This window comes from Danio aesculapii, chromosome 3, assembly GCF_903798145.1.
Source record: "Danio aesculapii chromosome 3, fDanAes4.1, whole genome shotgun sequence".
Classification (NCBI taxonomy): domain Eukaryota; kingdom Metazoa; phylum Chordata; class Actinopteri; order Cypriniformes; family Danionidae; genus Danio; species Danio aesculapii.
The window spans coordinates 50,259,655-50,274,404 of record NC_079437.1 but is presented as its reverse complement, the minus strand read 5'-3'; the positions used below and the strand labels follow the sequence as shown (position 1 = coordinate 50,274,404).

Genomic DNA, 14,750 nt, shown 5'->3' with positions numbered 1-14,750 from the left:
AAATTACATTAAAATGTGATGTTCAACTGACAGTAATTCATTCTTCAAATGAAAGCAATCGTATATGTTTATCCAAGTTTTAGGAAAAACAAATAATAAGGGCAAAGGCCTCTAGATTAGGCTTATTTTACCAAAATAAACTTTGATCATGCCTTGATTTTTAATTATTTAATTGAGACAGTAAGGTCTGACTTTGCTTAGACAAAAGTTGTGTCGCACAGCAGAAATAATGTACAGTATAGAATATGAAGTCATGGTGCAGTGGGAAAAGAATCAATATTATGTATGACTCCCATGAGCTTGGAGAACTGCATCCATACATCTCTGCAATTACTCAAATAACTTATTAATAAAGTCATCTGGAATGGCAAAGAGAGCATTTTTGCAGGACTCCCAGAGTTCATCAAGATACTTTAAATTCATCTTCAATGCCTCCTCCATCTTACGCCAAACATGCTCAATAATGTTCATATCTGGTGACTAAGCTGGCCAATTCTGGAGCAACTTGACCTTTTTTGCTTTCAAAAACTTGATGTGGAGGCATGGTGGGCAGTGCAAATGTCTTGATACCTCAGGCTGTTGATGTTGACATCCACTCTGCAGATCTCTCGCACACCCCCAAACTGAATGTAACCCCAAACCATTAATTTTTTTTACTTTGTCAAACTTGACTGATTTCAGTAAGAATCTTGGGTCCAGAATCTTTGTTGCTCTTACTATTGGGATGAATGACAAGATCTTTGTCAGGTATTTTTACAGCAATTCTTACCACATATATATACATATACATTTTGAAAACATGATATGATTTTAATTAATGTTGTAAATGTCCCTTTTTGTTTGTGGGACCAACTTGTTTGTTACCAACTTGTGATTTAAGTTTAAAAAATGCCTATATTATATCATAAGTACACCTATTGCAGCAGTTTAGTTTTACACATGTGGGTTTGATGTATTTAATATTTATACATTAGCATATTGCTAACAGTAAAATATATTGATTAACGTGTATAAAAAGAAAGAAGGAAAGAAAGAAAGAAAGAAAAAGAAAAACAGTATACGTTTGTGAGTTCTTTATTTTATGCAAGTGAATTTCCAAATGTTTCAGCTTCAATACTTCATATAAATGGATTCCTTCTGTTCTTTGATGCATGAAAGGTACAAAATCTCATTTATCAAAAATGTACATATTAGAACTATTCAGTGAAACATTTTTGATTAAGAAAATTGGAGATCATGCTAACACGTGTTAAAACAAAGCAGATATTTTGGATAAATCCCACATCATATACTGCATTATGTACCCATTTCAATCCATTGAGTGTAATAATGAAGCATTTTTTAAGTCAAACTAATCCATTTAATCTTTTCAATAATCTTTTTTTAAACAAATCAAATCATAGACCATTAAGGTCTTTTGATAGTGATGATTCCCTTATATGAAGGGCTGTGGGTGCATAGCATGCGTTAAAAGCGCTATATAAATGCATTCATTCAAAATGATTAAGTCATTTATACATAATAAAAAATAAATCACTGCAAAGCAAATAAAATATTGAGAAAAACACAGAATCACATCCATATATCACAACCATATTACCCTGTTGCCCAAGACAAGTTGGTCATTGAAGCTAAGCAGGGCTAAGCCTGATTAGTAGCTAGATGGGAAACCACATTTGAAAACTAGGTTGCTGTTGGAAGTGGTGTTAATAAGGCCAGCAGGGGATGCTCAAACCTGATTGAGAGTCCTTAAGCTCCAGTGTAGTGACAGAAACATTATACTTTCAATTAGCACCTGCTTTCAAATGAGACGTTAAACCAAGGTTGGTCAGATGTTCATTCATTTTCTTAGTCCGTTAGTTCAAGGCTTAGTCCCTTTATTGATCAGGGGTCGCCACAGCGGAATGAACCGCCAACTTTTCCAGCACATGTTTTACGCAGCGGATGCCCTTCCAGCTACAACCCATCACTGGGAAACACCCACACACTCACATACACTACGGCCAATTTAGCTTACCTAATTCACCTGTACCGCATGTCTTTGGAATTGCGAGGAGCACCCGGAGGAAACCCACACGGACATGGGGAGAACATGCAAACTCCACACAGAAATGCCAACTGCTCCAGATGAGGCTCGTACCAGCAACCTTCTTGCTGTGAGGTGATCGTGCTACCCACTGCGCCACCGTAGCATCTTTAGTCAAACGTGTTATTGTATTTTACTCAAAGTTCAGCTGTATTATTAATGTAACAGAAAATAGTACACTCTGAATCATCTTTCTGTTACTGATTCATCATTCAGCTCAGTGTATTATAAATAGAATCACTCTAATCTATTCTGATTCATCAACACATTTTTACAGATGATCGAGGATCAACAGTAAACCCAGGGTAGAGAGGCTGTGTGAATGTGGTCTGAACTGTGTGGATGAGGCTCATTGTGTCAAAGATGCTGTAGAAGGACAGAGTTCCTGCACCTACATCCACATAGACTCCTATCCTACGGCTAATGGGCTTTACAGAGAGATCAGACCTTTTCTTATTGTGCCATAATGAGTATCTGGATGTAGAACAGAACAACCCCCAGGACTGATCATTACCCCCAAACACACACTCATTACTAAATCCCTTCCTACTGATGCTCTTATAAGACACTGATATACAGACACCTTTAATTCCACTCCACTCAATCTCCCAGTAACAGCGTCCACACACACTCTCTCTACACAACACCTGACGCCAGCTGTCAAATCTGTCTGGATGATCAGGATATGGCTGCTCTGTCTCAGTGCAAGTAATCATTCTGTTTTTCTCAGACAGATGGAGGAGTTTATGTGCTGTGTTGAGATCCAGAGTGAGCTTGTGGGAATCTGATGGAGAAAAAAAAGAACAAATCTGAATCAGCAATAAAGAACCTGTTTGATCATTTAATCCTCTGGTATTGTTTATTTGGGAGGTAACACTTTTTTTGGTATAACGTTATTGAAACTCATAGTGAGATTCATTTTATAATATGATTTCAACCTTTTATTTGGATCTTCTGGCAGAATTACTAAAATAATTGAGTTATTTATCTTGATTACTGTATTTTAATAACTGTATTCACTATGGATGTCCCGATCATGTTTTTTTGCCCTCGAGTCCTAGTCTGAGTTTTGGACTTTAGTGCAACAGTAAATATATTTAAAAAAATCTAATTTTAAAACAAATAGCACCTTCACTTAAAATAACCGGCAGGCATGTAAACAAACAAACAAAAAAAGTGCCACAGTGTTTGCAAAGCCAGTAATATGCATTTAGGAACTGCACTCCTAACTCTAACTGTCATGACAGTAGTAAGTTTCACAGATGGAAATGTATGTTTTTCTTAATGAAAACTCCAACATCTCCACCTTGTCAGGTTTGAGCCTGTTTCTGTTCTCATCAAGGACATTTGCAATGGCACTAAAATGTCTCATTAACTTTAGTCCTGATTGGGAGGTAACGTCCGATTCCGATCGAGTCTGAAACTGCGTGATCGGGCCCAATTTCAAATTACATGATCGGATATGGTCATCCCTAGTATTTCCACTACAATTTTTCAGCTTGATATGGGTATCTGTGGCCGTTTTTGAACCCTTTAGGGGTCTCTACCAACACTTTTAAAGACCAAGTAGTAAACCTGCAAGGGCTGCCAGTGAAGGAGGCAGATTCAGCCCTTTCCTTGCTGTGTCCGATGTGCAATCTGTGCCTTATGTGGACCTTAAGATCCTCTTAGCAGCTCTTCATCTGTTATGGGTGGGCAAAAGGGAAATGCTGTATTTTAACAGGGGTTGGCTCACTGGTTAGTGAATGCCTTCATCCTCGCATACTCATGCCAAAATAAGCCTTCTCCCTCGGGAGTGAGAGTGCACTGTTAGGTGTGTTGCTCCTGGGCCTTAGCACGTGGCACCTCTCTAACAGATATCTATAGAGCTGTGGGCTGGGCAACACCAGCAATACATTTGTGAGATTTTATAATCTTCAGGTGGAGCTGGGTTCTTCCCGATTGCTGGGCAGTGTTAGTTGATTGGGAGAAGGCCAGGCTCAATGTTAAAAAAGCTTTTCCTTATTAGTTGCCCACCTGGTGAACCCTAGAAAGTTCCTCTGAGGGCCCCCAACATCCGACTCAGCAGAGGAGCTGGATGCTTGGCCCATTGCGTTGTTTGGTATGCCTGCTTGGTCAACCTGCCTTTTGGGGATTGTTGCCTGCTATGCGCATCCCCTCTCAGTGATGCCATATGTTTAGTCAGCCAAGGTGAAGTCCCCCCTTAAGCTGGACCCAAGTCTTTCCTTGCTAACCATCTTGCTCATATGTAGTGCTCATTTTAGGTTGGGGCTAGCCCATATTTGCTTATTGTCACAGTATCTCCCCACTTGGGAAAGTCCTAGCACTTTGACTAGGTACAAAGTGTTTTTGACCCCCCTCAATAATTTAAGCCAGGGGATGTTGGTGAAAAGCCAGCCTTTGATGACATTGTGCGCTCATGCTATTTGCTTGGCAAGCTTCTTACCAAACGTGTAACAGATTTGGCTACTGTGGCGCTTTCTATACAATTACCCATAATGTTGTTTTAACAATGTCAAGGTTCCTGAGGTCTTGTTTACTGTCATAACCCTTGTTCCCTGAAGGAGGTAATGGAGTCATTATGTTCTACTGCCACAGTCATTGAATCACCAGCTGAATGCTAGTGCGATCTCTAGTGTGAGGGCTGTTCAGCAATAAAGCCGCGGCTACACTGGACTTTTCACTCCATAAATTCACACACACGCATGCTGGACAGAAATGTAAAATATGCATCAATCACTCGCTTTTTTTAAATGTCTAATCATCTTGTTTAATCCTGCCACTTTTCGCAGCACCGTACGACAGAACTTTGCATGCTAAAACTCGTGTAACCATTTCCGGTCTGATGCATTCGCGCGAGTATGAATAGAAGTCTATGGGGAGAAAAGTCCAGTGTGACCACAGCTTAAGTCTGACAGAGGCTCCTCCAGGTGTTGCTTATGTACGTGGCTGATTAATAGCGGTTCCACCTGTGAAGGAGCTTCTCTGCAAATTCATAGACATTCATTGGCTCGTTTTCTTACACTTCAGAATGATTGGTCATCTGGCAATAACCCATATAGTTGTTTCAACAAAACATCTCTTTTCCCTCCATCAGGAAATGAGGGTTGGTTAGTAACCAAGAAATTTTCTGCCTGTTTTCTTAGTCACTTACATTGTAGGAAGTCGTTCCTGGTCTTGGGAACAGTTTTGGTGACTGAAAATCAACAGACATAATTTGTGTAAGTGTCATTTAAAAAGAACAAGGTGTTTCTAATATGATGTTGTACATGATATGAGTTGATGAAGGCCTCATTTCTGAGAGCAGATACCTCTGTCTGAGAATTTCTCAATCTCTTCTTTGCAAAAATCTTCCAGTTTGACTTTTAGCTGAGAAACAGATTCTCTCAGGCCATCAAAACACAAGAGAGAACTGAATGAAACATCTGTAGATTCAGGAGGAGCTGAGAGAGACTGGAACCTCTGCAGAAAACACAAATCAACACTCATGACCTCCACTTTACACAATAGTCAATCCTTAACTTCACAAAGATGCTGTTCCTCTAGATCTCTGTTACCTGCAGGAAATGGATGTGATGGTGTGAGTGTGAAAGTTGCTCCAGCTCAGCGTTTCTCCTCCTCAGATCTTCAATTTCCTGCTCCAATTGCTCTATGTGTCCTTCAGCTCGACTCACTGCAGTCTTTTCTTGATCTCTGATCATCTGTGTGAGCTCAGAGCGTCTTTTCTCAATGGAGCAAATGAGCTCAATAAACATCCTCTCAGTGTCCTCCACTGCTGTCTGTGCAGATCGCTGTTAAACACATCACAATCACACAGCCCGTAAGACACAGTGAGCTTCAAAGAAAGTCAGTGAGCTTCAGCACTGGAGAAGAGTCAAACTAAGACTGAGACAAACTTCTGTTCCTCTCTTGACTTACCTTATGAGACTCCACTGCCGCTCTCAGCTGCTGTAGATCTTTCTGTCTCTGCTGGAGTCTCTCCTGGAGCTGTACAAGTGTCTCCTTCAGCTCTTTCTGGAGGACAAACAGATACAGTAACAGCAGTTTTTCATAGATTTTCATAGTTTCCTGAGATTACATTATAATTGAAAATGAAGCTGAAGTCTCACCATTATTTAGGTATCTAGTATATAAAATAGAATCCACCCAATTATTTTACCTATATCTTTACTTGCTCTCATATCGTTTAAAATCTGTGTTTTTCTGAAGATATTCTAAAAGATGCCTGAGAGGTTTAAAGGGGTCAGATCAAATATGCTGACAACAATAACCTCAATCTTTATTAGATGCTTGTGTTACAGCCCAAATACTTTGATTTGATGTGTGACTGGTAATGCGATTTTGCTCCCTATGGTTAAGTGGTTTGTTGAGAAAACCCTCTATAAAGATATTTAATAACCTTTGTTTAACCCCAAACAGATGAGTAACCTTTTAAGTCACTGGTTGATTTTAACAAAACAAGAATGTATTGGTCTCTTTGGGTATTTAAGCAAATGTGTAAGGGTAGCCAAGGTAGAAATGTGTCAGGGCATGAATCTGTATCCAGACCAGCCCATAGTGCTCTCAAACTCAACACTCAAATTGACTTGATTATCCATCTATAATAAGTAAGATTTATCTGTGAGCAATTGATGTTATGCATTTATTTCCAAATTCGCTTTTTATTGTTTGTTTCGGTAATTGGCATGATAACACTTTTGGTCCAGATAAAAGTGTAAGTTTTGATTCATTCTAAATTCTCCTGAAATCATTATATCCCGTAGATTGTGGAGTCTGAGCTATATAATATTTTGGCCATATTTTAGCCTTTTGACTGTTTTCATCATTTTACTGTACCAAGCAGCAGTCACTACAGCATGAATTAATTTCTGTTTAACTACTAATATTAGCAAGTTGTATGAAAATGACTACATTAACTACACTTTTTATAGCTACAGGTGAGCAGGAGGAAACTGGACTAAGTGGCATTGGTTAACCCTGCATCATCTGACTAACTTCATAATGTCAAGTGTCTATCAGAAATAACGGTAACCCAGGGCGTGAAACTCTAAGCAGCGTTTGGTCCCTAATAAACGTAAGTAAAGCAAGTAAAAATACATTTATATAGCACCTTTCACAGAAAAGGAGTCACAAAGTGTTTTACAGTTTAAGAAAACATATATTCAATTCAATTCATCTTTATTTCTATAGCGCTTTTACAATGAAAACTGTGTCAAAGCAGCTTCACATAGAAGATTATAGTGAATTTAAACAGTGTAGTTAAGTTTTCAGAGTTTAAGTTCAATTCAATTTAGATTAGCTCAGTTGAGTTCAATGTGTTTTAATGTGTTTTAATGTTCACAGCTGGGAGTCCAAACACTGCGCATATTCTAAAACATGCTAAAATCCGAGTAAAACATGACCAAATGTAAAACCAGCTCACATTCCAAAATGATGTATCTTCAAATGTTTTTTTTTTAAAGTTCAACTGTGCCCAGATTTCTCATTGCTTGAAGAAGAGAGTTCCAGAACCTTGGAACCATAACACAGATAGCACAGTCATCTTTAGTCTTAAAGCGCACCTATGATGCAAAATCAACTTTTGGAAGCTGTTTGGACAGAATTATGTGTAGGTATGGTGTGTCCACTGTCATATTAGAGTGATATACACACAAGTCTCTTTTTTTAAATTTCTGACAATAAATTAGGATCCAAATCCCTGCAATTTTAAGGCCCACCACAATGTTATGTAGTAGTGCAGTTTTCCTCGCACACCAAATTGATTGACAACCATGTATTAACATGTCTCTGTAGTAACGCATATAATCATATCCAAAAGACAGGGCTTGCAAAGTAACTGGGATTAAATGATCTGTTTCAACTCTTCATGTTCAGCTGCACCTCAAGAATGGGTTTTGCAAGTTTAAAGCATTTTTAAAACAGTGTTCTTACTGTAGTATTTTTCATAAACGAGAGATCTGCGTCCATCACATCTGTCAGTGTGCTGTTTATCTGACGTGAGACACAGCAGGAGAAGGAAACACATATCTCTCTCTATGCCTCTGACATGCACGTGGCAATGGTGGGTGGGGAAAACCAGCGCATTTGCAGGAAAGGCACAGGCAACAAAAACAGCTACAGGGTCCTCAGGCCTCAAAATTCACATATTCAGAAAGGTATAATAATTTTATCTGATAGGTATTTTGTGCTGAAACTTTACAGACACAGTCTGGAGACACCAAAGATTTATCTTAAATCTTGGAAAAGGGGTAAAATAGGCCCCTTTAAAATGTGTTCTGGGAATTGTTAAAAGGACTTTGCCAGAAGACCTCAGAGACTGGCCACAGGAGTGAGAATGTAAAAGATCTTGAATATAAAGGGGAGCCTGACCATGTGGTACACCATTTGTAATTACTAGAATCTTAAAATGAACTCTAAAACTAATAGGAAGCCAGTGAATGGCCTTAAGCACAGGAGTAATGTGCGACCTCCTACAAGTTTGGTTAAAAGCCTTGCCGCTGCATTCTGAACAACTTGCAATCACTCCATAGATGATTTGTTCTGAAATATACAAAACATTCTCCAATAGTCAAACCATGAAGAGATAAAGGCGTGGACAAGCGTATGCATCTCTTTCTTTGAAACCATATTTCTAATTTTTGCTAGGATGGACTGTTCCTAGTGTGATAGGGTGCATGGGGTAAGTGATGGTGATTGACGTCTGCAATGACCAATCAGTGCAGAGTACTCCCCTATTTAGTGCTGAGGGCTCTAGCCTGTCGGGGGGCATGTTCTGAATTCCACTTCCTGTGTGTGCTGGAAATGGCTTCCAGCCTGTCTGGTTTGTATGTGTGTTTCTGTCAGTGTTTGGACTGATTGGGTGACTGACTGCCCCACTGTCAGTTTTAGTGCGGTTGGAGACTTTATATCGATCTGCGAATTTGATATAAGAGCACCTCATTCATGTTTGTGTTCTCCTTCTTGTTTCAATCGTAAACATGCCCACATTTCTGTCGCTGTTGTTTAGGAACATTCATGCTACAGGCCAGAAGCATTTAATGCTACTTTCTGAGTGATGCTACTGTCTGAGTGCTGACTGAACTCTGTCCAAACCTATGGTCTAAACCCCATTTTACTGTATTTTAAAGTTAATAGAAGGTCCAGTCGCGTTGGCAGACCCAGAGCTGACAACTTTGAGAGATCCATCATTGATGTGGTGAAATTGTGTCAGTGTTCATTTGCACCAAAGTGTATTTTGTGAATTGTTCATTTTCTGTGACTGTCTAATTAGTGAATGTCTTTTAAGAGGCCCTCATTATCAATGTGTATTAAGTTCTGAATTACTGATTTCTGTATCTGTGCTTTTTGTGTAAAATTAACCGGTTTGAGAGTGAAGCCCCTTTCCCATTGGTGGCTTTTGTTACTTTCTTTCTTTTTCTTGCAGATGCTGGGGGCCCACGGGTAAAGGAACCTTTTTTTGGTGGTGGTGCTGCTGTGCCAGTGTGTGCTGTGGGATACTTTTGATGCATCAGGGTATGTGACTGGAGTGTGCTGTGGTGTGAAAGTGTATGGTGGATAACCTTCATGGGTGATCACTCCTGTGAGTAGCCCCAGTCCTGTGAGTTAATCGATTTTGTGATAATGTTTTCCACTTGTTTTGACCGGTTTGAGAGTATGATATTGAGTATTTTCTATGTGTGGGTTCAATGTTTACACCTTTCAGTGCCTTTCGTGAGTAAGCCCTCTAGAGCTGATGGGCCATCAGGACCTATTTTAGTGCTTGTGTCTTTTTAAAAGAATTATTGTGAATAAACCTTTTTGTCTTTTACTCGTGTCTCCTGTCTGCTCCTTAAATTGTAAAAAGAGACAAATGTGACCTTTAATATTTTTCCTGGGTTTGAATCCCAGGTGGCATAGTCTGTATCAAAATAAATTTAGATTAGTCGTTTGGTTGTGGTTCAACGTGAGCTAACCTCAAGCACCCTAGCTTTTCCCCCGCTTCACATCGCTCCGCCACACTAGGATGGAAAAAACATGTGTGAACAAACTCAACATGACAAATAAAACACAGAGCTCTATCAAAGAAGACACCCAGATTTCTAAGGTCTCTGCAATTTGAGGACAGACTCACACGTACTTGCCTAATCATTAGGGTGATGTTATCTGGAGCAAAAATCAGCACCTCCGTTTTATCAGGATTAAGTTGCAGAAATGGTCAGCCATCCATTTGTTGTCTATCGTAACAGAAGACCAGACCTTAACATCATGTATCAAGCAGACATGGGTTCATTTCAGACATGGATCCATCAACAACACCACCAGTACTAGTAACCACTTCCGCATTGGTTACTCCTTCACCTATTCACTCTGCTAGTCCCATGTTCAACCTGGCGCTCTGGTTTGGCAGAGAATTTCAACAGATTCATCCTACAATGTTTGCTAGCCCTGGATATGCAGCCACACCGATTCCCCTCTGACAGGTCAAAAATTGCATATATTATAACTCATGTAGAGAGCTACAATCTCTATGAACTAAAAATCACCCAATGTCTGAGTACTTTCATTATTCTGTTCAAGATTTTCACATGCTAGTAGCCTCCAGTGGCTGGAATGAAAACTCCCTGTTAACTACCTAACAACAAGGCTTGTACCTCAGTTACATCTACATCTCCCTGCATACGATGACTCCATTGGACTCAAACAGTTCATCCACCTCATCCAGAGTTCACAGCTACATGGAACATGTACATCGCCAGAGTGTCATCTTCCATATCCCCCTCCCTCATCACCAGAGTGTTCCAGCCCTCCAGAAACCTAACACAAAACCATGCAGTTGGAAATCCCTCAACTGTCCTCGGCCAAACGTCACAATCAGCTGACCCAAAATCTGCTGTGGAAGGAGTGGAGATATAATCTAGACATATCCCATCCATCTTCCATGACCTGTGATGAGTGTTTTCTACTGCTCCTGTAAATGTACTTCCCTTAACAACAATTGTTGAACTCACTACTGCTTATTGCTGTGTTTCAGTTCACATTCTCCTCAACTTTAAGTCAGCTGGCAATTTCATTTTGGCAGATTTATACAACCAACTCCAGTTGATGACTTAATGATTCAATGAAACTCTATCAGATCCAGTGTATTACTTGCAGTCCCTAAGACCTAGGACATGTCCACCACTGCACTGGGCACATTCACTTACCAATCTGACTATTTCACATGGAGAACATTTTGCCTCACAACTTCCACCTCACAGACCATGGGACTGAACCATCAATATCCTTCCAAATCAAGCAGTGCCCTGAAAGTGTAAAGTGTACATACCCGACCAGAAGGCCATGAAAGAGTACATCAACGAGGTTCTTCACACGCTATATACGACCATCCACATCCCCTGCTGCTTCAAGTTTCTTCTTGAAGGCTTGACTGCAGATCACTCAACAAGATAACAGTATGGTCCTCTGTCCTAGACCCGGGAAGCCTCTGAGGCTATAAAGACCCTACAAACTGCCTTCAAGCTTCCCTCCTGATATATCTGATCCCCAAAATTTCTGGAGTGGGAGCTGTACTTTCAAAGCAGCAGGAGACCCCACCACGACTCCATCCATGCGTGTTCTACTCCTGCAAACTCTCCTCAGCAGAGCAGAACAATGACATCAGGAAAAGTGAGTTACTGGCCATCAAAGCAGCTGTGAGAGAATGGAGACACTGGTTGGAAGGAGCAATATATCAGTTTCTGATATACACGGATCAACGTTGAGTATCTTAAAAAAGCCAAACTTCTAAACCCTAGACAAGCCAGGTGCCTTGTTCTTCACCAGATTCAACTTCACAATTTTCTATCTTCCAGGCTCCAGAAATACAAAAACGTTACATAATTGAAACTAAACATGGGCCAATAAAAGCAATTGATTTTGAAATAAGTAAAACAGTATAGTAGTAAAGAGTATGGGATCAGATATGAATCAAAACTCTAAATTGATTCATAAATGGCAAATGTAATTTATTCCTAATTAGAAACACAATCTAAATATAATGGTCACTTAAAATCGGAGTCAGATTCAATTTGGAGCTGGAAACAAATTTAAATAAATTCTAATATTTATTGCTAGAAAAGGCTTACGCATTTAACGTTCAACCATTATTGAATTCCATCGGCTGATATAATGGAATATAGTTTATCTATATTTTCTACAGTTTCATTATATTACACACTAATTATACATTGTTTTACTTTAATTATATGTTAAATACACTTGTTCAGTCACTGGTATGATCGTGACCAAATAATTGTTATTTTATTTTTTCTACAGCTCTGACAGGATTTCAGTTGCAGATTTAGAATCTGGCGAATGTCTGCTCTCTACCCAACAAAATGGATGAACTCCTGCTTCTGAGATAAACAAGTATTTCTCATGTTCTGCTGCTCTGTTTCATGGAAACCTAGTTGAACAATGTCATACCAGACAGTAATCAAATATTTAAAAAATGCAAAAAGACTCTAAAACTAGTCAATGATTCTGGTACAGATTTGTCGTAAACTGTCCATCAACCATCAATGCCATCTCCTCCATCCACCAATACTTCATCTCAACCTGTGCCCACTGAGACGCAATTTACCAGAAATTTTCTCATCACTTAAACCAGGGTCTGGCAGAAGCATCCATTCACGTTTTTTTGCTACAGTCAGTTTATGACAGGTAGCATCCGACACACCAGATGCATGGAAATAAAAAAACAACTTCATACAAGTCACCACTGGCTTCCATTGACATTTGCTGGAGCTTGAAATAAGGGTCTGTAAACAAGGTGCTTATTTTATTTGGTTGTATTATATAAGTACATGCTGAATGGACTGGAATTAGCCAGAGCTGCTAGACAAAAAAATGAGGCGCAGGGCTCAATTTCTTTTTTATTAGTAACATTTGCAAAAAAAATTTGTGTGCAGTGATTTCAGGACATATAAAGTCCAAAGTTGTGTGTTTTGGTCTGTATCCACCTTGTTGATGGCTTATTTGTATTATGAGACAACTCACAGAGAAATGTTTCATTTTAGGGTGAAAGGTTCGTACCTGTTTCTCTGTCCTCTGGGCTGCAGCTGATACAGTTTTGTGGTTTTTATGTTCATACTTCTTACACAGCTCACAGATGCACTGTTGGTCAGTGATACAGTAGACTTCCAGCTCTTTCTCGTGTTTTGGGCAGATCATGTCCTGCAGTCGTCCAGTTGCATCAATCACTTTGTGTGGTTTACGAGAGTGAAACTCCTCATGGCGCTGAAAATGAGCTCGACAGTAAGATTCCTGACACTGCAGACAGGACTTGATGGCTTTGTACTTTGTTCCAGTACAGGCGTCACACTGCACATCTCCAGCTCCAGCGTTACAGTCAACAGGAGGTTTAGTCTTCTTGAGCTTCTCCACCACTTCAGCCAGCATGGTGTTTTTAGCTAAAGCAGGTCTTGGACTGAAGGTCTGTCTGCACTGAGGGCAGCTGTAGACTCTATTCTCATCCTCCTTATTCCAGAAGCCTGTAATACAGCTCTTACAATAACTGTGTCCACAGGGAATAGCCACCGGATCCTTTAGGAGATCCAGACACACTGGACACAAGAACTCATCCTGAGAAAATCTGGCTTCTGCCATTTTACTAAATTAATATAAAGAGGCGCAAACACACAGCAGCTCAACTAATTTTAAGTTTCACTTTCCAAGAAGTCACAAGCTGAAATAGTTTCCTGCTTCTGTGTTTAAGTCACGTGTGTAAAACAGGTGTGTCTGTAAAGCAGGTTCATCATTTTATCAACCCATCTAGCAATGATCATTCTCCTAACTTTGGCTAATATTCTGTCATGGTTCTTTGAAAGTTATGAAAAGACATTCTTTCAGCAATGTTACAGAATGCTTGTTTAAAGTTATGTTTTTTTTAAAGGTGCCATATGCTGCAATGATTCAATAAATTAAATTGTTGTCTAATGTTAATAGGGGTTAGAAATTCAAATGGAAATGTCTGGTTTTAGACCACAATAATTCATTAATAGAGTGTAGGGCCTCTTTTTGATACACTACACCACTTTCAGGATACAATGTTAGAACCATTGGGTGCACATGGTCCTCCAGAATGGTTCGGTAGTCCTTGGCAATGATGTGCCCATCTATCACAAGCACTGGGCCTAGGGAATGACATGATATTGCAGCTCAAACCATCACTGATCCACCCCCATTCTTCCCTTAGGGCATGCAACAGTCTGGGTGGTACAATTCTTTGGGGCTTCCCCACACCATAACTCTCCTAGATGTGGGAAAAACAGTGAAGGTGGACTCATCAAAAATCAATACATGTTTCACATTGTCCACAGCTTAAGATTTTTGCTGCTGGAATATTTGATTCTGATTGGTAAGTCGCAAAATTCCAAAGTATGATATTCTAACATAACCACTGAAACTAATTACACAGGCTCATCCAGGTTCTTCAATTCACCTTGACTGTCAGTGAATACATTTACATGTATACACTTACAGTACATCCAAATTAATATATGCTTGTCTGTCACACTGCTGTTTTTGCCACTGAATAATAGATTGGTTAGTGTATGTTCCATTCAGCTGATTTCATTTCTATCAGCTTTGCATTTTTGACTATTTGGCGCCATCTTCTGACTGAATAATGCATAGGTTAGTGTAT

The 14,750-nt window shown here is 39.6% G+C and overlaps 1 protein-coding gene across 1 annotated transcript; it reads right to left on the bottom strand.

Annotated features, from left to right (window-relative positions):
* Window positions 1-1,095: 1,095 nt before the first annotated feature.
* On the bottom strand, window positions 1,096-13,774 carry LOC130221638 (tripartite motif-containing protein 16-like). The gene is made up of 6 exons (XM_056454197.1): window positions 13,139-13,774; window positions 6,005-6,100; window positions 5,644-5,877; window positions 5,398-5,548; window positions 5,241-5,282; window positions 1,096-2,870 (listed from the first exon to the last, which is right to left on the bottom strand). Exons 1-6 carry the CDS (start codon window positions 13,709-13,711, stop codon window positions 2,347-2,349), a joined length of 1,620 nt encoding a protein of 539 aa, XP_056310172.1. The 5' UTR covers window positions 13,712-13,774; the 3' UTR covers window positions 1,096-2,346.
* Window positions 13,775-14,750: the final 976 nt, after the last annotated feature.